Here is a 24815-nt window from a genome sequence, read left to right as displayed (position 1 = left end):
ATGCCGAAACTAGCCATTATTCTATTGATATATAAACATAACTTGTGCATGTCTAAACTTGACAGTGACACAATTCAGTTCAATGTGAGGCAACGGATTAATAATTAACCACCATACTATTGTAATAGCATGTATACTTTTTGTAAATACCACAATTTGGAAACAGTTGATGAGTTTTCCTGCCTCAAGCTGATACACAGGGAGATGTTCAAACCCTTGAAGAGAGATAAAGCTCCAGTCAATCAGATTTTAACTGCTATTTACATAGTTACATAGTTACATAGTAGGTGAGGCTGAATAAAGACTTGCGTCCATCTAGTTCAACCTATGTTTATAATAGTTTATCCCTTGTTGTATAGTATGTTCCGATATCTTAAAGACAGATTATGTTACTTATTGGTACCCGTGGATGTTTTTAACCAATATTTAACTGGCTGTGTTTGAAAAGTAACAGTTGGAAGCTGATTGGTTAAATGGGGGAAATTTACTAAAATACGAATGGCTAAGAATACGACTATTCGTACCCGTATACGGCCGTAAATTATAGGTTTTTTTAGATAGAAAGATAACCCTTTCACTGCGCTAGAATAATATTCCTAGGCGGCACCTCTATAAGTCCCCCCTGTTAGTGGGGGAAGGAGAACAGTACACAAGGCAAAGATATAGAGGTCACCTTCTCATGTGTCACCACCACCACCACCACCTTAAAATATTAGGTGTACAATTGACACTTGAAAAATGTATACAGCTATTGGAGTGGCATGATAGGAGTAATTCTCTACTGTGAGAGGACTGACGGATATACCTCTCCACACATCACCCTATTTTTTGCCCCATCCAACATCGCTACTGAATTTTAACTCTAATCGGTTCAAGAATCAAAGAAGAACCAGCCTAGTCCTTTCTTTTAAGCTGAAGCTTTTTTCCATTGAGTCATTTTTGTTATACCCCTGATGAAGTCCAAGTGACGAAACGCGTCGGGTTATTGGGATGATGGAAAACATGACTCCATACGAATGAAACATTGCTGGAAATTTGTAGAACAATTTGGTTTTAGTGCTGCGCTCTGCCCTTACTTATGCTTGAAAAGGTGTTGTATTCAAATGAATAAATGAATGGAAAAGGTGGGTTTTACTTTAAATAAAACAAATCTTTACTGGTGATCGCAAAATGATACTAATGATCAATACAATGATTCAATTAGTTAAAGACTTTGATGTATACACAAAAATAACAAAATTACAAATGAAATGACAGTAAATGTGATGGAGATCAGGAACTCTGTAATTCAACAGAGTTTTGCTTCCTGAAATGCTTAGTGCTACAGTTCTGCTTGTTTTTCTCTGCACAAACACAGATCCTGAATGCCTGGTTAAATCAGATAAATGAATGAATGAAGGTAGTAGTAAATCTTGAAAACAAAAACAAAAAACGTAACCAGAGTGTTGGTTTTGTTGCTCAAATCTGATAAAGCTGATTAATGTCCTGTAAAGGAAAAAATGTGTGTCACCACGGCGTCCCGTTAAATGACAGAGTTTTTATGGGGTGTACACAGTCCTTTCAGTTGTGATTCTTCAGGTACCTCTTTAACATTGGTGGTCAGTGGCGCCTGGTTTTCGGGGGAGAGTACTTACCTAACACCGCAGGTTACCCGGACTCTAGGAGACTTGTACAGCGGGACCGCTTGCACTCGGGGCTGTGTGTTAACACAGCTCCCTGTGCTGCGGTGCGCGCACTGTGACGTCTCCCTGTCTCGGAGGTTTGCAGGACACCGCCACGGATACCGTTATGGTCCGCGGCTGTGCCTGCTTCACCTCTCTACGGGCTTCCTGCAGTGATTAGCTTTCCTCTCCCCGTACTCACCTCTGTTCTTAGTTGCCTCGGTCCCACGATGTCACTGACGCGTACAGTCTGGCGCGTGCACCCGCCTGCTGTCAGGGTCTCTGTTACGGAGGTCCTGGAGTCTCAGCCTGTCGGAACAACTGCTTGCATGAGAACGGGACAGAGAAAAACAAGCATTAACCAGGCATTCAGGATTTGTGTTTGTGCAGAGAAAAACAAGCAGAACTGTAGCACTAAGCATTTCAGGAAGCAAAACTCTGTTGAATTACAGAGTTCCTGATCTCCATCACATTTACTGTCATTTCATTTGTAATTTTGTTATTTTTGTGTATACATCAAAGTGTTTAACTAATTGAATCATTGTATTGATCATTAGTATCATTTTGCGATCACCAGTAAAGATTTGTTTTATTTAAAGTAAAACCCACCTTTTCCATTCATTTATTCATTTGAATACAACACCTTTTCAAGCATAAGTAAGGGCAGAGCGCAGCACTAAAACCAAATTGTTCTACAAATCAAACCCAACGGATTAGTCATCCGTGAGTGCGGCAGCTAGCCCTAAGATTCGGTGCGCAGGTACCAACCCCCGACAATTGCTGGAAATTTGCCTGTTTTATTGATTTTTAATAAATTGTATAATTTTTTTTTAAATTTAACAAAGTGTCAATTGTACACCTATTTTTTTAAGGTGGTGGTGGTGGTGACACATGAGAAGGCGCACTCTACATCTTTGCCTTGTGTATTATTATTTTTTATTTACCAAGGCTGATATACGGGCATTCGTATTCCTGGTATATTCGTATTTTGAAATATGAATGCGTACACTATTGAAAGAATATAAATATGAATCACCATTCATTTGGATGGTGATAGAAAATACTAACTCGCTGTAGTCCCAGCATGCGGGGCATTAAAGGGCCAACTGGGTCTTGTAGTTCTTGTAGTTCTACAACATAATATAACTGAACCAAAGAGGACGCAATCTACACCGGAGGGTATGGTGAGTATAGTTTCTTTTCACAGGAACCCATTGTGGTTTTCTAATAGAGAAAAGGACAGGCCTGCGGGTGACCCTATAGGTGAGTATGTATGTGTGTATGTAGTTTGTATTAAAGTTTTACTCTATCCAGCATGTGTGTGTTTTTTTTTTTTTTAGCATTGGTTGTGTTGTGATACTACAAGAACCAATGGGCCCATTAATGCCCTGCATGCTGGGACTTGTGGTTCTCCAAGTCCCTGCATGTGGGGGAGGCTTGCTGGTTCTTCCAGTTCCACAACACAACTCAATACTTTTCTATTTTTTTTTCACACTTTTAACTGCCATCTGCCTGCCACCCACAGCCCAGGGCTGACCGGCCAGGGTGATCATGTTTTGGTTGTGGGACCTTATCTTAATAGTGTCCCCCAGCTGTGACATGACACCACTGGCAGTTTGAGCCCAGTACCAGTTGCCGATATGTGGGGGACCCCTACTCCTTTTGACCCACGTATATTGGGAACCAGGATCCATCCACGAGCATGGTGCTAGTTACAGAAATACAGGGGACCCAATCATTTTTCCCTCCCTGTATTTCCACAACCAGGACTGGCTCAATGAGCCCAGGGCTGGTTATAGCCGGGCAGGGGGACTGTATGCCTATTTTTTACACAGGGAAGACTGCACGGATCTGCAGGCTTCTCTGTGCAAGTGTGACAGCTCCCATAGGGAAAATTGTATTTGTATATATGTATATTCTGGTGCACATGAGAACACTGGACAGTAATGGTGTTCTTAATAGACTGTGTGCTGCCTACGGTGAACTCTGCTAAGACAGCTTGTTAGTGCCACGGGGAGTGCTGCGATCCCCGCACTCGGGGACATTGTTGGATTAAAGGAAGGCTGGTAATAAAGTTGCCGGCGCGAGAGCACCACTGAGGGAGTACTGACAGCTCCCGGCTCCCTCTGCCCGGCTCTATGCCGCCTGTGTCCCCCGCAGCGTCCCCAGCTCCCCTGCTCCCTCCACCGCCGCGCCGCCCCACTAGGTCCCAAGTCGGGTGGTCGGATGTGCAGCAGGTCCGACAACCCGACGCAGATCCGATGCGCACGGGACCGCACATTGGATCTGAGGGGACATCAAAACTAGTCGATTTTGGTCCGATTTCGGCCAGATCCGACTGATCTGGCCGAAATCTGACCAAAATCGGCTAGTGTATGGGGACCTTTACCTGGTCGCAAGGAGGGTGACACAAGCTTCACTCAAATATGCCAGTGGTATTTTTGGCTGAATTACTGGCTGAATTCAGCTCTACAAATGATAGTAAATGAGAACACCACCATAGGAATCATGGCCATATATGGCCGTGTTCTATCGATGTATTCATCTATACACCCGAATTTGGCTTACCTTGCCATATATAAATACCGCAAATCAGCCGGATTTAGCTGATCGTAAATTAGCAATAGCTAATTTACCAGCTGTATTTGACATCAAATGGGCACGAATACGTGTATTCGTATCTTCACCTTGCATCTGGCAGCTGAGGAATAATTCATTCCAAGCTTGTTAGCTATAACCCATCCCGATGTACTGAGGGAGATTAAGGGGGTTATTCTGGTTGATTCGCAAGGCTGCGAATTCACAGCCTTGCTAGTCCACCAAACCCCGCCCGGCGAATGAATGCTCACCCGCCAGCACAGGCTGCGAATGGATGTTTTGCATAAACATCCATTCATATGCCTGGGGTAACCGCCCACATCTTTCGATGGTCAGCGACCATCGAAAGATGGGGTGCGTGCACGCATATAAAAGTGACTTTTAAGTCACTTACATATGCGTGCACGCTGACACGGATATGGGCGGGCAGCTGCACCCGCGTCACTGCTTCATTACCATGAGAATGCCCAGCGTTCTCATGGGAACACCCATGGAACACTGGGCTTTCCCATATGGTAATGGCGCAGCCCAGCACCCCCCGCCCTTCTCCGCCCCCCCATCATGGGTGCGTGCACCCGGCGAACTGAAAATTTACCGTGGGTGCACGCACCCTACGTCTGCACATGCACAGAAACACGCATGTGCATACGTGCAACAGCGGTCCTCCGTGTGAATGCACGAAGGACAGAACAGATGTGAATAACCCCCTAAATTATCAGGCCCTGGACACCCCTGTGTTTTTGTAACTCCCCAGTACAGTACGGATGGTGTAATGGTCAGCATTACTGCTTCACAGAGCTGTGGTCATGGGTTTGGTTCCCACCATACCCCTAACTGTGCAGAGTTTGTATATTCACCCCATACTTGTGTGGGTTTCCTCCGGGTACTCCAGTTTCTTCCCACAATCCAAAAATATATTCTAGATTATGTGTGTGTCAGGGACTGATGTGAATGTTCCAAATATTCTCTGTAAAGCAGAATATGTGTGCGCTATATCCATACAGTGGCCAATAATCGCTGGACTGTGTGCAACATCGACTGTGCGCCCACCTCTTAATCAGGCCAATAGTGTGTTATCTCTTAAAATATATACATCTCTGCCACCCTGATAATTGGTCCAATGCCCTGTCCCCTGATGTAACTATCCTTATTTACCATGTACTTGTCCTAAATTGTCTTGTACTGTCATTCGTTATTTGTTTTTTTTGGTCATTTATGTATTGTTAGGAGTTGCGGAAACCTTGTGGCGCCATATAAATAAACGATAATAATAATACTAGTGCAGATTTGTCAAATACTTGTACTGGAGTAAGGTCACATTGGGACTGTGAGGATGGTCTTACATTGCCACCTGCTGGATAATATTGAAATTATTTTCCCGTGTACATGATTAATTTGTGATCTATGGATATGTTGCAGTAATCATGCATCTGTTGTAACCCAGTCATTGTAGGCTTTATGTTTTATTCATGTAGCTTCTGATTCTCTTATAGTAGCAATGAGCACGAGTCCGCTGGCTGCTCTGAGTCTGAGATTCAATGTATGTCTGAGCTTATATATAGCACATGTACTCGACTGCAAGTGTGCGCATGCGCAGTATGTCTGTCTTCCGCCCTGAGTTGAGCTGGGTCACTTCAGCGTGGTTATGCCAGAAAGTGGGCGGAGACAGAGATTGCGAGTTATCATGGCGGCTGGCGAGCAACAGGCTGCGCACCGGCCTGGCGCCTTCAAACAGCAGAATAAGGCGCACAAAACCGGCCGGCACCGCGGTCGTGGGGAGCAGGACCGGGAAAATAAAGGTGAGAGGGAGGCTGTAGTCGGTAATGTCCGGGATTCTTTCCTTGTCCCTGCATATGGAGCTCCCACGTGCTGCTGCCCATCATTACTGGCCTGACCTCATACTGTCTGTGCCCTAACACTGCAGCACATGTGTGCCCACTGCCCACCAGTGGTTGCTGCCCGTCACAGACTGTTATACATGTAACTGGCAATTACTTGATTTTAGCTTACAAACATCAGTATCTTTATATGGGCAGTTGTCCAAGGGCCCCGCAAACCCTGGAGCATAATGAGTCACTAATGACGTGAGTAAAAATTGTAACATGGAATATACAAATATACACCGAAAGGATCCTGTCTTTTTTCAAAAAGTAGGACTATACTGTATGTATACATGATGGGAAATGTAGGTATTATTGTATCTTGTATTTAGTTCATAATGATGTGGTGAAACATATTGGGATATGCAGTCCTGTTGCGCAATGCTGTATTGGAGCTCGCTGCAAAGTAGATTTTGATGGTCTGCGTTGTAACTGTAGATGACGTACGACTTATTCCTCATGGTATCTTAACTAGGGCCGAATTTATAAAGGAAAAATAACAGCATATTTCATTTAGTATGAGGGCCCCTGCGTTATCGTCTGGATCGCATCGCATGATATCCGCGGGCAGTACAAAAGGTATGTGTAGCAAATACTTTTTGTGCTGTGCGATGCCTGCGGCAGGTAGCGTATGGGGGCCTTAACTGTGATACAAATGAAAATGCAGCTGGTATTCTTCAATGCTTCTTCAGCAAGGTACAATGCTGTCTACCTCCTCAGCAGTGTTCTCTGCTCTCCTGCTGGCACCCTAACGTGGCCAGCAACTTCTTCACCCAGCTGGGTCCTGGCAATAGGGACTGTACCGTTCTCTCTATAGAGAAAGTGGTACGGGGGCAAACAGCTGTAAACTTAGTTTACCGCAGTTTAAAGAGTAATAACCTCTTTAGCTAGTGTGGTGTCCTTCCCAAAGTGAATGTTGTTCAAATAAATCAAACATGATGTTACTGTATCGCCCATCAAAATGTTCAATTAAAGTTTGACAGCTTGGGAATAAACTAATTTCCCTGTGTCTCCCCTCAATATTTGTGGGTATATGCATCACACATGCAGATGGGATCTGAAAATTTTTTGTCCAAGTCAGCAACACAATGGATACATTCCTGTGATGTATTCATTTATTATCACTTGCAGTGGAAGAGCTGTGAGAAAGCTCTTTGCTGCGACTAACTCCACACTTTTGCAGAGAAAATACAGAAAATCTCCACGTGTTGCCATTGCCTAAGCCCGACTTTTGACCCCCGCTGCCACAGCCCCCCTGCACCTGTATTTATGTATCAGAGAGGGATGAGCGGTGGTCTCCTCTTGTGTGACTGGTGGATGAGCCGTGAGCAGTTGGCTGGGGTGTAGTGAAAGTGCCGTCCTCTACTGACTGATCCATAGGGCACACAAGATGCATGTGGAGACACAGCGCAGGACGGGTACATTTTGATTATTTTTCAAATGTATTCTCGTGAATGGTTCAGTAGGTGCCCTGGGGCATTGCTTTGCTCAAGGCATACAATGTTTTAGTCCCTGGTCTCTGCTCTTCTCTGTCTGTAGATTAGAAGCTGTCTACTGCAGTGATCATCTGTGCTAATAAAGGGTCGAAGTTCACTTTCAGTATAGTTCATGTGTCCCCACACACGGTCCACTCAGCCTCCCTAAGGTCTCACATTGATGGGGGGAAAACTCATTGCTGGTCTGTATATTAACCCCTAGGGATCCAGGTTGCAGATGTACAAGTGGTCATTATGACGGGGAAGTGTATACAAGCCGCTATGCGCGCTGATACTGCGTCTCACCCATGTAACTTGTTCAACTGATGTGCTGTTCGGTTTCCCACTACAGCAAATCTACAACGCTTGGCCTTGGCTAAATGAATTATTTTTATTTCAGGTCGTGTTCCTGCAAAAGTTCTGAGTAAAAAAGTTCGGAAAGATTTGAAAAAGCTGGACAGAAAACATAAAGCTAACCAGATCCGTAGACTACGGAAAGATGCTGTAAGTATGTAAGATGTGGCTTCTGCAAACGGCAGAGTATAAGTTGAGTGGTTAACTCCAATAGTACAACCAGAGTGTACAGCAATAATGTATGTATAGTTATATGCGCACATAACACCACTACATTGCAGACGTTGAGGTGGCAGCATTGTACATTGATGACATAATGAATGTCTCCTCTACAATAATGCTACCTTAGGAGCTGCTGCTATTGGCTGATTCTGTCTTAATGATAATAATGCATTGCTTGAATAGAAGGGGAACAATACAGATTGATGGCACTGATCTCACTAACCTGATGTTACACGAAATACTCACTTATTCATTAATGCTTGCAAATTGCTGCACATACAGTAAGAATGCACTTATACAAAAAAAAAACACCTATAAGTTGTGTTTCATAGACACCTAGAAATTGAAGGTCCCCACCTTTTAGGGTGCGGGTATTGGGGTCAAGAGTTAGAGTTGGGTTGGAGTAAGGCTTGAGGTGTTACTGTAAGCGTAGTAGGATTCATTGTGAAAGCTTTGGGTGTTAAGCTGCCCATACACAGTCCATTTAATGGATCCGTTTGTGACTTATTTAGTACGCATCGCATTGCATGCCTTGTGCATGCAATGCGATGTGATAACCAGCTAGTACAAAAAGTATGTGCAGCACATACTTTTTGTACCGTACGATGAGATGCGCGGGAGCACGCATCCCATAGTACAGAATGGCCGGTCCGGGAACGGACCGTCTATGGCCAGCTTTAGGGTTAAGTTATTAGTATTGTGGTACAGGTTGAGTATCCCCTATCCGAAATGCTCTGGACCACGAGCATTCCGGAAAGGGGAATTTTCCGGTTTTTGGAATAAATTGTTTTAGCCATACTTACCTGTCCCCTGATGGTGTCCGGTGGCCCCTCGGCGTCCACGCAGGCCTCCGGCTTCTTCTCCGGGTCTCCAGCGGTCCCAGGAATGCATTGCGCGAGTGTGCGCGCGCACCGGTGACGTCACCGGCGCGCGCGCGCACTCACTCGCGCAATGCATTCCTGGGACCGCTGGAGACCCGGAGAAGATGCCGGAGGCCTGCTGTGGACGCCCTGGGACTTGGTAAGTATGAAAAGAAGGTTAGGGGGGTTAAAAAAAATAAAAAAAAATTCGAATAAGAGATGCACGGATACGGGATACTCAACCTGTATCACAATTAACCCCTTTAGGTGATCATCACCAGCGGGATTCCTCAGCATCAGCACTGCTTCCCAGCCACCCCGCAATACCCGAGAATCAACATAATGCATTACAGTTAAGCCCGCCCATTAGGAATCCAGGGGGCGAGCTTAATTGTGTAATTGACTTCAAGCTGTCATATAATAAGCTGTGCGAGATAAATGACAGAAGCTGATTGGTCACTATGTTCAGCTTCTCCACGTTGTGTCTCTAAAGGTGTGATACGTCTCCCCCATCTCTCTGGGAGGTTTTATACACCACCTAGATCAGATATTGGTTAAATGTGTATAAGTGACGGGTCCTCTTCACATAACAAAGTTTTATTATCCATAAATGTAAAGCCCTGTACACACGCTTAGATTTTTGCCTGTTTTCGATTCGATTTTGCTTATAGAAGCAAAATCAAATCGAATCCTAATCGAATGGTTTTTGTGTCACTTTTGATCTGCTTTCGATTCGATGCGCGCTCCCGTTTTCACCAAATCGAACACAAAAATCTTCTATGCAGCCAAGGAAATCTCAATTCGATCCAGTAAATAGAATGAGTACATTGTGCCTACATTGTGAAATCCAAATCGAATCGAATGCAAAAGTACAGATCTAATGCCAAATCTAATGGGAAGATCCAATGCCAGATCTAATAGAAAATCGAATCTAACATCAAATCTAAAGCAAATCTAAGCATGTATACAGGGCTTATGTGCTGATCTACCGAAAGGTCATCCATCTCCACTCGTAATCCAGGTAGCAATGCAGGGAAATGAAAACACAATGGGTCAATTTAATTGATGTTGGCGTCAGAACACGCATGGCCGCGGCAAATCGATCAATTTCACCTCACTTTCCCATAAGGGTGCACAGGAAAATGAGCGGTTGTACACTGGCATAACTCCAAGTGTGCGCTGCCATATATTGCAGTTATGTGCATCACAGACCTGATATATCTGCACAGTCGGAGGTACCAATGAAGTAACATTTATTCAACAGAACATATACAGTGTAACCTATTGCAAATTACTTATTTTTAGAACTCTTTACTGTCCGCCTGTGACTTGTCCAATGAATGGATGAGCCAGTTGTTGCTAAATGTACATGGGTATACACTTACTAGCAAGTTCATTGTTGTCCTCAGGTCCTGGCAGAAAAGCGTCACCTGGGAAGTAAAGACGGCCCCCCACACCTTGTGGTGGTGGTCACTCTGCATTCCGGGGTGGTCTCTAGCAGCCTCTTAAATCTGGTACAGGGTAATGAGGGTGATACGCTTCATGAAGATGACACAAAAAGTGGCCAGTTTGCTCTGGTCTGTCCTAAGCTGAAGCAGAGATGGTGCTTTGTCCAAGCAAACAAAGGTAAGCTTTAAGAAATCATTGTTGGCCATCATAAATGCATCTCCAAAATCAGACTCACTTATCTACATTGATAATGCATCACTGTTGTCATTGTTCACAGATGATCTTCATTCCCTGCTGGACTTGGCGAAGGTGGCTGACACGCTTCTTTTTGTTCTGGATCCCCATAAGGGATGGGACGATTATGGAGATTATTGCCTTTCCTGCTTGTTTGCTCAGGGCCTGCCTAGTTTTGGTAAGTGCTTTTTGGTAGACGGATGCACAAAGTGATCAGGCCATGCATGTAATGGGGCCTACACACTGGGAGATTTGCTGATCATTCTGAGTGATGTTACATTGCTCAGCACTGTGTCAGTGCTGTGTGCTGAGCCATCTGTCAGGGCCAGTGTTGTCAGATGAGAACACTGGCCCTGCCCAGTGATTAACTAGATTTATCCAGCATGCTTGATATTAATCGCCAGGCGATAGTGACGCGTGGGGCTGCACATCACTATCAATAGGGCCCCTACAAACGGAGCAATGTAGGGGCATTTTCTAAGCGATCTAGTAAAATCTTTTAAAAAATGCCCTGGAATTGCCCAGTGTGTAGGCCACTTTAATGATGAGCTATATTTTTAAGCACCTAGTGGTTAGTGGAAGCAGTCATTTCTTTTCCGTCCACTAGGGGGCATAGGGAACACTGGGAATTGGGCAATCAACTTACAACAGGGCTGGGCAACACCGGCCCTCCAGATGTTGATGAACTACACATCCCAGCATGCCTTGCATCAGTTTCAGCATGGCCACATAGCAAAACTAATGCAAAGCATCCTGGGATGTGTAGTTCATTAACATCTGGAGGGCCGGTGTTGCCCAGCCCTGACTTGCAAGGAACCTGTGACTTCACCAGTGCATGGCTATGTTTTATGATGATCAGAAACTGAATATTGGTTCAAAATGCAAAAATGTTTGCATACATTGCATTTATTAAGCAGGTGCTCCTTAACCTGAAATTCTGTACCATCATTAGAGGAGGTGATTGTGTACATTTCAATTTAAGGTGTCTGACCTCAATATGAGTTTCCCCATAGATAAGGTTGTGAAATATTATACACCTTCTGTTTGCCTTGTTCTAGTTCTTGCTGTGCAGGGTATAAATGAAATACCAATAAAGAAAAGAACAGACGTGAAGAAACAGCTGAGTAAAGTGACAGAGAAGAGGTTTCCTGATGCTAAGCTCTTTCACCTGGACACTGCACAGGAGGCTGCAGTTCTTCTAAGGCAAATGGGCACCCAGAAACAGAGACACTTGGCATTCCGAGACAGGCGCTCCTACCTGCTGGCGCACAGAGCAGAATTTCTGCCATCCGATGAAAGTGGCCTGGTGGGCACATTGAAAGTCTCTGGCTATGTTCGGGGACAGGAACTCAATGTTAACAAGCTGATGCATATCGTTGGTCATGGCGACTTCCAGATGAGTCAGATAGATGCGCCTCCTGATCCTTATCCGCTAAACCCACGCGTCCATGGGACTAAAGCCAAAAAAGGACAGGATATGGACATAGCGGTATGTCTTCATTATTAATATAGCTGCCTGACTTCTTTGTTTTTGAGTCCTGTTGTCTGAGGCCTTTGGCCCGCCGTGCATGTTGGGTCTGATTCTGTGTTGAAAGGACCTCTGTTTAGATGAAGACCGGTTTTTGTATACAGTGCATGTGCAGCTGTGAGTACACATATCTTTGTTCTACCTGTTCTGAGTCGGCTAAACGTGGCCTGATGTCTCTCTGACAAATAGGGCATTTCGGGATGTGACCTGAGCAATGTAACCACCCTGTATTGTGTGACTGTTGTGGGCATGTAACAAAATCTTCCTGTTTATGTTGAGTTGTGTACGTGGGGAAAAGAGGCTGGTTTTTCAGGTAGATTTTTCAGCTTGCATGGAGCAGGTGGAAGTGGCAATAGTAATGATTATAATGTCCGATATGAAATTTGTGCACTGCATGGGCTTCCAATTGCTCCTGTGCAATCCCTCGCATATGTTGGTAGGATATTCTCACTAGCATAGGTAGGAAATCTACAGCCACTTTAGCGTGCGACTCAGAAAAAGGGGAAAAAGTGTAGGAGTACAGGCTTTTTTTTTTTCTTTTTTCGATTTGGTTCGATTTTGAAGGAGCGGGTCGAGAAATCGGCCATAATCGGATATGTTTGACATGCCATCTGATATATTGCCATCAGTCGGAGGACCGACCTCGTTTCAGGAAAACGGGGCAGCATGCGATATTACATACAATCCTGCCGCTTGGGAAGGTTCCAGGTGGCATATGGGGGATCTGATGGCCATACACTGCTGCAACATCTCGCAGTAGTGTATGGCCACCTTAAGTGATAAGTACCAGATATTCGTTTGAAGACTTTAGATTTCTGAAAAGTCACAACACAGTCCAACCCCACTTGTGTCGCAGACCTGGCCTTTCTCATGCAGGCATAGGAATGGTTGAATGTATATTGCTTTACAGGCATGGAGCACTACTGAGATCCATAATTAAAAATTATATTATTCACAAAATGTTAGAAATGCCTATTTGTATGATGCCGATGACATACAGCTTAAGGCAAACTTGGAACTATGCATCATTCTGAGCACAAGGCTGGACTTCTGGTGTAATGTAGGCTTTATAAATTACTTTTTTTTTAAGTTGTTTTTTTTTTAGATCTTCTAAATATTTTACGCAGAATTAAATTGGTTGTAGACAAGCTAATGATCTATATTTTAAATAATGTCCATGCAGGAGGTTCCTGTTCTCATTGTTACTGTTCTGATTGTTAAAGGATGAAGGTGGTAACTGTGCAGAAATGGAAGAGGACGTGAAGGTCTTGATGAGAGCTGATTCAGCCACACAAGAATCCCTGCAGGCTGAGGTGGTTCCTGATCCCATGGAAGGGGAACAGACCTGGCCCACGGAGGAAGAGCTGAGAGAAGCAGAGGGTGAGTAGCTTGGCAGAGGTGCTATTTTCTATGTTCTCCTTAGCAATGTTGAATGGCATCTTATGGTGCAAAATCCCAGTAACTACCAAGTGTATAATGGTAAGGTTTGTGTGTTTTAACGCATTTTGTGGGGAATGTAACCTACTGCGCTAATGTAACACCCTAGCTTGTTGGTCTTGAATTCTTTCTTAGCCAGTGTTTAAGAGAATTCAGAAGTAACACTTGTCCAATTGTAAAGCGCAATGGAATTTGCTGCGCTATATAAAACTGTAAATAAATGTGTGCGTTCAGCAATGGAACCATTTAAACCAGGAGTCTTGTACCCCCAGGTGCTGTTCAACTACACATAATACCATTCCCAGCTATAGGGTTAGCATGCCCTAGTAGCAAAATGGTGATAGGGCATTCTGGGATGTGAAGTCCGGCAGCAACTGGAGAGACCCTTATTACCCACCCTTGCATTAGACAAAGAAATCCTAAGACTTCTTAATGATATAAATAAACATTTTATTTCCCCGTAGACTTGAGAAAGGTGGAAGTGAAAAGAAAAGTTCCAAAAGGTACATCCACCTATCAGGCCGCCTGGATCTTGGATGATGAAGAAAATGACGGGGAAGAAGCAAGTGATAGTGATGATGATCTGGATGACGATCTGGAAGATGCTATGGATGAAGTCGTTTCTGAGGTACTGAGTTGACCATTTGTCCTCTTGGTGTCCTTATTTTGGATTGGGGTAGAGCTGACCATTTTCAGTAAACAGTGGGAGTGCAGTGCTGTTTTATTAATACGTATTTGTACATGAGAGCTTGTGAATTCCATGACCATAGTGCAGTGGTAACCTAGTGACTAATCCACCGAAGGAGTGGGGAGAGCTATTTAAATGAGCAGAATCTGGATACAGACCCCTACATGTAAAACTGCGTGTCTGTTTTAATTGTGTCCATCTTCAGTTGTCAATCAAAAAATACAATCCATACAGTGTAAGGGACTAGAACACAGAGTGGTCCGATTTGCAAACGTCATTTTCTGTGCTTCGCTTTTAGGAAGGGGAGAGTAGTGAGGAGGACCCAGGAGAAGAGAGTGAGACGGTCACTATCCCAGACAGCACCCGGGATGACAAGTACGATGAAAATCTGGATGAGATGGAGGAAGAACAGATGTTGGAGAAATACAAGCTGCAGCGTCAGGAGGAGATGTTCCCGGATGAGGTGGACACCCCACGAGATCAGCTGGCCAGAATTAGGTAAGAAAGGGTCTTATGTTCTGGTTAAATATTATTCTGATCTAAGTAAACTTGAGAATTGGTCAAGAGCATGGCAACTAAAGTTTAATGCAAAATTATGCACTTGGGACTCAAAAAACCAAAGGCTCAATATAGTATCAAGGGTACTATAATGGAAACTACTGAGGAGGAAAGAGATCTAGGAGTCACTATTTCAAGTGACTTAAAGGCAGGAAAGCAATGTATCAAAGCAATGAGGAAGGCTAGTCAGATGCTTGGTTGCATAGGGAGAGGAATCAGTAGCAGAAAAAAAGCCTTAATCATGCCATTTATAGGTCATTGGTACGGCCTCATCTGGAATACTGTGTCCAGTTCTGGAGGCCATATCTTCAGAAGGATATAAATACATTAGAGACTGTACAAAGAAGGGCAACTAAACTGGTGCATGGCCTACATCACAAAACTTACCTGGATAGACTAAAAGATCTTAACATGTATAGTTTGGAGCAGAGAAGGAAAAGGGGGGACATGATAGAAATCTTCAAATATATCAAGGGCTTTAACGTAAATTTTCTTCAAAGGAAAAGAAGTAATAGAACACGAGGACATGCACTGAAACTGGAGGGAGGTAGGTTCAGGGGAAATGTTAGAAAGAATTACTTCACAGAAAGGGTAGTGGATAAGTGGAATAGCCTCCCATCAGAGGTGGTAGAGGCTAAGACAGTAGAACAATTTAAACATGCTTGGGATAGGCATATGAATATCCTTACAAAGAAATAAGGATTAAAAAGGGTTGAGATTACCTGAAGGGTAAAAAAAGGGGCAGACTAGATGGGCCAAATGGCTCTTATCTGCCGTCAAATTCTATGTTTCTATGTGTTCACTGTTTATTCTAATGCTTCAAAATCAATAAAAGATCAGTTAGTAATTGTTAATAATCCTGCAGGTTTCAGAAGTATCGTGGTCTGAAAAGCTTCCGCACGTCACCATGGGATACTAAGGAAAATCTTCCTAGAGATTACGCCCGCATCTTCCAGTTTCATGACTTCTTCCGGGCCAGGAAACGTGTCTTTAGAGAACTAGAAGACCAAGATGAAGGTGCTATGGTAATTATTTTGTTCTTAGACTACAACACGTGTGTTCATATACTGCAGTAACAATACGTTATTGTGCATTGTTTGTGAACAGTCTTTCTTTTCAAATGTGCTTTCTTCTTTTCTCTGGACAAATCTCACCTGAATGTGTGTGGTATGATCTCTTCTCTGTCAAGTCATTGAATGAATGTAATATTTAAGCTGACAGGTTGGTTTCAGTAGCACAGGCCTGGCCAATCTGTGGCTCTCCAGCTGTTGTGAAACTACAAGTCCCAGCATGCATTGCCACACTTTTTTTATATTGGGGCATGCTAAAACTGTGACAAAGCATGCTGGGATGTGTAGCTCCACAACAGCCCGAGAACCACTGATTGGCCAGGCCTGCAATAGCATGTCTGCTGTTTTATGTTAAGTTATGATGTTAGTTGTGCAGGTGTATTCTGTTATAACTTCTCCCGGATAATCCTCCATGTTATGATAGGAAGATGCATGCAAACAGTCCGCCAAGTGCCTTTGAGTAAACTAAAGTCTGTATTTCTAACAGAGTTAAAAAAAGGAAAATGGCTGGTTGTAGTCCAGAGTGTAATGAATTGACAGGGAACTTTTGGCCCTCCAGCTGTTTTTGCACTACACCTCCCAGTGTGCCTTGCACCAGTTTTATTTTTCTATTTATTGATTTTCAAAAACATACAACCACTAAAAATAAAATGATGAAAAATACACCCCAAAATGAGTAGACATGGAGTGCAGGGCCTCCAAAAGCGCACATTAAATGCAATAATACGGTACATCAGCACAGTGTGAAATATAATGGAAGTGTTCCGTCTTGACGATGTAATATTCTCAAGACAAAACAGCCTCCCAGAATACCGGTAGTGTGGTAAGGATACAACGTCAAATCTATATTTACTACTAGAGCCACGTTACCCTGCAAACCTAAAAATAATCTAGAATAAGATATATGGGAAACAAAAATAATAATTATAATGAACCAAAGGAAACCTCCCTATAATCCTCCTCCCTGTATGACTCAACCCCGACTCAGGTAGCATGGCCAAATACTAAAACTGTAGCATGGCATGCTGAGAGGTGTAGTTCAACAGCAGCTGGAGGGCCGAAGATTCCCTGGAGTAATGGTTCGAGAGAGACCGTTTTTATGTAACATTTACATTCTTTAGTTGGTGGATGAATCCTATCTGAAGGCAGAAGCAAACCCATCTCCATTCTGATATAGACACTACAGGCACAAGTGTATTGGAATGATTGTACATTTTTACTGTATCACACAAAGTGTACATGGATTAGTATATATGGTATATTCTATGTAGAAATACATCTTAACAATATGAATGTCTTGGTATTACTGGTGTATCTGTGTATGTCTGTACTCCCAACAGCCAAAGGCCCAGATGCACTAAGCTTCAAAAGTGATAAAATGGAGAGTGATAAACAGCCAGCCAATGGGCTCCGGACTGACATGTCACAGGCTGTGTTTGTAAAATGGCAGGCAGGAGCTGATTGGTTCTTTATCATTCTCCGTTTCATTGCTTTTGAAGCTTAGTGCATCTGGCTCAAAAACGTGTTAGCTTGCTTTGGTAAGTTAACAAAATGACTGCGATACTGTTTATTTGCTTAAATGAATTGTATAGAATATGATTTAAGTGTGCACAGTCACAAGAAAACCTATTCTGTTTATTTTGAAATTAAATGTCATCCAGTATATTGCTGGGAGGTGTAGTTCAACAACATCTGGAGTGGCTTCAGAGTTGGTCTTAAATTTCTTCTGCATGCAGCAGCTTAAATGTATAATGTACTAAAAAACAATCTTAGCCACTGGTAACAGATTGGTTTCCAATTGTTGTTATTTTTAGGTTGGCTGGTATGTTACCGTGCATATCGTTGGTGTACCTGTCTCTGTACTCGAACATTTCAGGCAGGGGGCACCTCTGGTCCTGTATTCCCTCCTCCCTCATGAACAGAAGGTGAGTGCTCAAGTCTAACTTATCCTGTGTTCTTAACCCTTTGAGTGCCAAGTGCATTTGTCAAAATAGGTGTGAGAATTGGCGAGCAAACATTTTTTTTTTATTCATCTTAATGACCTCATAGCAAATCCTTCTTTTTTACTTTTTTTTTATTTCACTTTTATATAAAAAAGTGTTATGCTGTCCTTTTTAGCCCATATTTTAAACCACTCAGATGTTGGCACTCAAAAGGTTAAACTATCTAGGTCCACGTAATGACTTTTTTTTTTTTTTTTTTTTATACCATGGCAGATGTCTGTGGTGAACATGCTTGTGAGAAGACATGCTAGCAACAGTGAGCCAGTGCAAGCTAAGGAAGAGATGATATTTCACTGTGGCTTCCGACGGTTCCGGGCATCGCCCCTGTACTCTCAGCACACATCTGGTATGAAACTTATACGCTTATCCCTGCAGTTACCATGTATTCTGGAACGCTGATTGATGATAATGAAGTAACAAACAATATTTATTTGTATTATGCGGTTTGTATATTAGGGGTGATTCAGGTTGGTTTGCAAAAGCAAACTCCTTTAATGGGCAAAACCGTGTGCACTGCATGTGGGGCAGATGTAACAGATGTGCAGAGAGTTAGATTTGGGCGGGGCGAGTACTTCAAACTGATATCTATATTGCAGTGTATACAGGGCCTTTTCTAGATGCGGACAAGCCGTGCAGTCGCACAGCTTTTCTGCCACTATTAGAACTGCTGGGGCGCCCCCCAGCTTACCCCGCCGCCGCTTCCCTAATCCCTTCAAGTTCAGTGAGAACTTCAAGAGCGATTCGCATGTCCCTGTGACTGGGCGGGCCGTCAGCCAATCAGAGCTTGCAGGCTGGCAGCCAATCAGGAGCCAGCCTGCGAGGTATGATTGGCTGACGGCCCGCTCAGTCACAGGGAGACACACACAGTGAGGGGAAGGAGAGACACTGGATGCGGTTCCCTCCCCTCTGAAGGGAAGCTGCGGCCAAGGACGACAAGGAGAGCCAGTCAGGATGACATGGACTCTCCCCACCAGCAGCAGCAACAACAATGGTGAGTTGTGCTGCTGCTGGGATATTTGAACACATTTGGGACATATGTGTTTATGGCACTGTGGGGGGCATATATGTGCCTGGCACTGTGGGGCATATGTGTAATGGGCATCATGTTGTGCGGCGTAATGGGCATTACGGTGTGGGGAGTATTGTGTAATTGTCATTACAGTGTGTGGTGTAATGGGCATCACGATGTGCAGTATATTCATTAGCATCACGGTGTGCGGCATAATGTGTTTTTGGAATTACAGATAAACAGTGTATAATGATTTACTTAGCTTGTCATTGTTTGGGATTGATTTGAGAGGCGTACTACTGTAGGTAACTGTGTGGGCCTTTATGTTTTTATGTCATTGTGTGGCCTTCAGCCGGCCAAGTTAAGTGTGGGAGGACAATAAACTTTCCAGCGGTAACCAATGTTTGGTTATGCAGGTAATTGTTTTCCTGCTAGACCACGCCCTTATATTAAGCCAAACCATTTTTTATTAAGCCACGCCCCTTTTTCGACACACACAATTTCTTCACTATAACATTATGTATTTGGGGGGGGGGGGGGGGTGTATGGCCGCATTTTTAGTTCTTCACCTTGGGAGCTAAATTGTCTAGAAACGACCCTGAGTGTATAAATAAAGCACCCAGTAAAAGCACCCAGTATTTACCCTGCACAGAAACAAAATAACTCACCCAAATCTAACTCTGTGCAAGTTACATCTGCCCCACCTGCAGTGCACATGGTTTTGCCCGTAAGAGAGAGTTTGCTTTTGTGAGCCAACCTGAATTGGGTCCATTGTGCAATTATTTTTGTTTCAAATTCATTGTCATCTTGAAGTTATGTAACTGTATGTGCAACACACTGGTGTTACTAGTGTATTGTGACTTCTCTCTGATTTCCTTCCCCCAGCGGGTAAACACAAATCCGAGCGTTTCCTGCACCCCAATACATCTGTGGTTGTCACTGTGTATGCCCCCATCACCTTCCCATCTGCATCAGTACTGATGTTCAAGCAGCGCAGCGATGGTAAGTAATAGTTTATAGCCGTTCCTGTCTTCAGATCTGCCAGATGCTACATTTGTTGCATGTCTTCCAGATCTCCTAACGGAACTGCATTTGAAATAATAAGCATATACTTTTTGAAATTAATCAGACACTGTAAAATTCCTATCCTCTCCTGATTGGGGATATGACAATTAGACAATCCATATTCGACTTGAATAGATGTATCCCGATATTTCCGACTTTTGAGTATAACAGCACACCGTGATAATCCACCAGTTATCTTACACACGTACTTCTACCATTCTTTGAACATACTTCTAGTTCAAATTTGGACTTGTCAGTCCTTTTACACTGGTGCTTTTGGCCCATCAAAGGTTTTTGATTACTTTATTTACAGACCTCAACAATGGTTGTCTGCATGTTATGTGACCATTCGCATTAAGCAGACATCGTGTGAACTCAACTGATCCTGGACTTCTACTTTGATCCCAATTTCTGGGAGTCCTTGGTTTCGCTTACTCATTAAGATAATGTATTAATCATCCCTTTTGATGAACCTCTGGGTCATCCAGAAAGTTTGTTTTTTTTTTAGTCACATTTGTACCTGTATACCGTACACTAGATAGGGATTTTTTATTTTGTTTTTTGGGGGGGTTTTTTTGTCGGTGAGTAAAGACTTCTTCAGACAGAGTTTAAATGTTGCCACCAAATTCAAGTGGATCTTTTTTTTTTTTTTTTGTTTTTTGATGATCCATCCTTATTGGGTACAAATTAAATCTCTTCTGAGAGATTTTCCGATCCTTAGGGGGAAATTTACTAAACTAGGCGTTCTAGTTCAGATGGGATGATGCTATCTGCAACCAATCAGATAATATCTATTTCTTAGATGGTGCTAAAAAATATCAGTAGATTCTCATTGGTTGCCATAGCAACATCCCATGTGAAATAGAACTCCCATCTTAGTAACTTTCCCCCACAGTCTATAGACAGCCTTACTTGGGCTCCCGATAGCAGGCCTTATGGTGCCCATACACGTTACAATTATTGTATACAATATCGCATTTTGCGATGAGATCAGGTCTAGTACAAAAAGTGTAGCACATAACATTTTGTACTAGATCTCATCGCAAAACCGAGATGCGATATTGTATACAATAATTGTAACGTGTATGGGCACCTTTGGAATCGCCCCTTGTCTCTGACACTGGTTTTGGTGTTCTTTGTAGCCATTGGCTCTTGTTTTGTTTTTAGGTCTGGCTCATTGTGGCCATCCTGCTTTTTCTTTTGCCTCTTCACCCTCCCCTCCCCTAGTACAGTATGTGAAGAACATGCTGTAATCCATAGCATGCAGTCTCTGGTGGTACTTCCCCCGTAGACTTCTAGTCCTCCACAGCATAATGCTTGTCTGCTTGCTGTGGGTTACGGCATAACATTGCTGTTTGCATGCTGTTACAGAAGCCATATGGAACTAATCGTATCTTTCCTTTCTGTAGGGATACATGATCTGGTTGCCACTGGCTCGCTGCTCAATGTGGACCCAGACCGGATCATAATCAAGAGGATTGTGCTGAGTGGTCACCCGTTTAAGATATTGAAGAAAACCGCTGTGGTCCGCTACATGTTCTACAACAGAGGTGAGCTGAGGACTTATTATTATAGTAAAGTCATGTTCTCTATTACTGCACATTCTGCTACCAGTCCAACATTTTAAGTTCATATTGAGCAGGATGTAAAATAAATAGGTAATGTAATGAAGACCTAGGGGTAAATATATTCTGGTGTGAGAAACTGGAAGTGCATGAGTTTTTCCAAGCATATTTTTAAAGTGGGCAATCATGTACAAGGCAAAACTAGGTTGTTTGATATGGCAGAAAACAATCAGATCTCTGCCAAAGGCAAAACTTCCAACCATTAAACACCCCATTTTCTGGCCAGCAGTTTAAATAAGTAAGTACCTGGCAAGATGCACAATGTATGTAAGGCAGGCAGCGCCGGCTCTACCATTAGGCAGCTGCCTAGGGTGCCTGGATCTGGGGGGGGGGGGGGGGGGGGGGGCACGCAGCGCGCATCACCAAGTCTGCCTATCAAAAAATGTAAATGTCTATGAGGATCCTTGTTATACTTAATGCAGGTGGCGGCTGTGAAACTTGTAAGACCTCACCTCCATACTTTCCTACTTTGCTGCCCCCTCCTCCTTGTACTCTATTGTGGGTGGCAAAGGGGAGGGTGCGGGGGGCCTCCAGGGAAAGCAGCTCACCTCCTCAGGGGGATGGGAGGACCTCACCATTTTTAGCCTCCCTGACATTCCGGAATGTTGGGCAGGTATGCTTACGGGGTTGGAAATTGGGTATTGGTGGCAGTATGAGGGTGGAGGGGTTGGCAGCAGGTTCAAGTTTTGCAGAGGGTGCTGAGAAGCCTTACACCGGCCCTGAAGGCAGGCATGTCCAAACTGTGGCCCTCCAGCTGTTGTGAAACTACACATCCCAGCATGCCTTGCCATAGTCTTCGCATTCCCTAATGGCAAAATTGTGGCAAAGCATGATGGGACTTGTAGTTTCACAACAGCTGGAGGGCAGTCGTTTGGACATGTCTGATTCTTTTTATGAACTTTTTAAAAGCTGCTTTTACTGAGAGTGGTACCCAACCTGATCTCGCTACTGGTGGAAGAGCGGGAATTAAGGAGATGTGCAGTTATTACTGTACAACAGGGATTTAGTATTTTTTTGTAATGTTAATTGGAAGACTTTTTGAGCATGAAATATGCTACCTATAATGTATGTATGGGCATGTTGTGACTAGGAATTGTATTTATACAGCCACAGGTTGGCTGAGACCGTTGTAACACAATATATATTGTCTTTGCAGAAGATGTGTCGTGGTTTAAACCAGTGGAGTTGCGTACAAAGTGGGGCCGTAGGGGACACATCAAGGAACCCCTAGGTAAGTTCTCTTGCTTTGGTGTTATGTATAGCATATGTGGGTAGCTGTATAGAAGTGGCTGTGATCTGCAGGTTTTCCCCAATGTCTGCAGCTGATCCTCCCACTATAGTTCGCACTCTAAATATAAAGTAGTAACATGCTTATAGCCCAGTGCAACCTTTGTCTTCTCTCTCCATCCAGGAACACACGGACACATGAAGTGCCATTTTGATGGACAGCTGAAGTCACAAGACACTGTACTAATGAACCTTTATAAGCGTGTTTATCCTAAATGGACCTATGACCCACATGTGCCTGCACCAGTCACCTGGGTGAAGAATGAGCGGGAGATTGATCTTGCTGAGGTGGAGATGGAATAACTCGTCCTCTCCAGTCTTTATATGTCCACATTCTCTCTGCATCTCTGACCATATTCTACAAAGTGACTGACATCTGGAATTTTGTATTTATTTTGTTTTCAGACATTTTAATATGTGTGAATTACAGTAAAATAACAAAATGAAGGAAACAAATTGTATTGTCATCATTCATCGTGACAGACGATCTCCCCGTTGTTTGATCCTGCAGTATTTGGGATCAAGGTTCCTTAAGCCAGTCTATGCTGCCCAGATCCACATTGCCTCCGCACAGCACCACGCATATGTTCTGTATGTCTCCCGCTTCCTCCTGGAAACGTCTGGAGAGAACGGCGGCTAAGCCCAGGCCAGCTGTGGGCTCAATCACAAGCTTCATCCGCTCCCACACCAGTCGTGTAGCATGCTGCGGGAGGGAACAGTAAGGAGTATGAGATACCATTTATCTTCTGTAAGACGGTGCTCGTATCGGTCACTGATTTACAGAACATTTACAGGCTACTCTCTAGTTTAACCTTTACTGCCAACCATAGACTTACACTACAAGGATAGAGATGTAACACTTGGGCTAGGCTTGATTTGGCAAGGTTAAATGGTAAATGACCCATGAGCCTTCAAGTAAAATATGAGTGTGTCAGAAGGGGCGTTGTATGAGTGGCCAAAGGTTGGGATTCCTTTTTATGTTCCATCATTTTCAAGGGCTGGTAAATAGTCATTTTTAAAGGGCTATGTTGTATGTAGCTCAAATTAATAGTTATTATTAACACATACAGATTGTAAACAATAATGGTGTTTTCACATGTGAAATATGCTTATTAGTCCTCTCATTGGTCTTTAGTCATTGCACAAATTCAACAATGAGGGATCTACTTAAATGCTGTATGTTTTAAAGGGCCCATACATCAACAATTAATCTGCACAATTCTGTGATGTGCCAATGATTGTAAAAAAAATTGACAAAATCCAAAGTCCGTGTTGTAAATTGACTATTAATAATGGACTTATTGTATCTTGCTGATCAGGAAGTCGCCCGACTTAATGTGTGGTTCCCTTTACGCATTGTTACATAGATCTCAATGCTTGAATTCCCCCTTTCTAAGTACAAAGTTTCAAACCGTGAAGCGACGTTAGTTATTTTCCCATTGGAAAATCTACTTATACTACTTTCAGACCGCAAATGCCGTGTCGCACACGGGATTAGGACACGGGTCCCATCCCCAGAGCAACACGGCAATGCGGTCTGAAAGTTCCGCACACCGACACGGCATATTGCCGAGTCGGTGACGTCACATGGGGCGGTGCTGGGCTGCGGCGCGTCATCGGGGGCTCGGGAGGAGGCAGTACTTGGAGCTGACAGTGCTGCCTCCTCCATACTGTGAACGGGACACAGGTCGCTCGACCCAGGCACCCGTTCACACCGCAGTTGACACGGGTCATAGCCGTGTTCAACCCTGGTCATTACCAGGGTTGAATAGCCGTGTTGCTCGACCCGTGGTGCCCTTTTCAGACCGCACC

General features: G+C 43.6%; 2 protein-coding genes across 4 annotated transcripts in view; one reads left to right on the top strand and one right to left on the bottom strand.

Moving 5' to 3' along the window:
• Window positions 1-5900: 5900 nt before the first annotated feature.
• On the top strand, window positions 5901-23421 carry TSR1 (TSR1 ribosome maturation factor). Its single transcript, XM_083172153.1, has 15 exons — window positions 5901-6058; window positions 8015-8118; window positions 10460-10676; window positions 10777-10911; window positions 11792-12222; window positions 13485-13641; window positions 14163-14326; window positions 14685-14884; window positions 15810-15969; window positions 17829-17939; window positions 18231-18363; window positions 19912-20028; window positions 21501-21641; window positions 22873-22947; window positions 23128-23421. The coding sequence occupies exons 1-15, from the start codon at window positions 5905-5907 to the stop codon at window positions 23304-23306; spliced, it is 2478 nt and encodes an 825-aa protein (XP_083028279.1). The 5' UTR covers window positions 5901-5904; the 3' UTR covers window positions 23307-23421.
• The window catches only part of LOC146059700 (serine racemase-like), a 16429-nt gene continuing 14987 nt past the window's right edge, over window positions 23374-24815 (bottom strand). For all 3 annotated transcript variants that reach the window (XM_083172157.1, XM_083172156.1, XM_083172158.1), the window contains exon 8: window positions 23374-23706. In XM_083172157.1, the coding sequence (XP_083028283.1) occupies window positions 23524-23706 (183 nt within the window). In that variant the 3' untranslated portion in view covers window positions 23374-23523. The remainder of the gene's footprint in view (window positions 23707-24815) is intronic.

The sequence above is a fragment of the Crinia signifera genome, chromosome 2 (genome assembly GCF_055691185.1).
Source record: "Crinia signifera chromosome 2, ASM5569118v1, whole genome shotgun sequence".
NCBI lineage: Eukaryota > Metazoa > Chordata > Amphibia > Anura > Myobatrachidae > Crinia > Crinia signifera.
The sequence above is the reverse complement of the archived record's forward strand: the minus strand, read 5'-3'. Positions and strand labels throughout refer to the sequence as shown.

Coding starts and splice junctions, on each gene's coding strand:
- TSR1 (XM_083172153.1), top strand. CDS start 5,905: ATGCCAGAAAGTGGGCGGAGACAGAGATTGCGAGTTATCATGGCGGCT. Junction 8,119..10,459: donor GTAGACTACGGAAAGATGCT/GTAAGTATGTAA, acceptor TGTTGTCCTCAG/GTCCTGGCAGAAAAGCGTCA. Junction 22,948..23,127: donor ACACATCAAGGAACCCCTAG/GTAAGTTCTCTT, acceptor CTCTCCATCCAG/GAACACACGGACACATGAAG.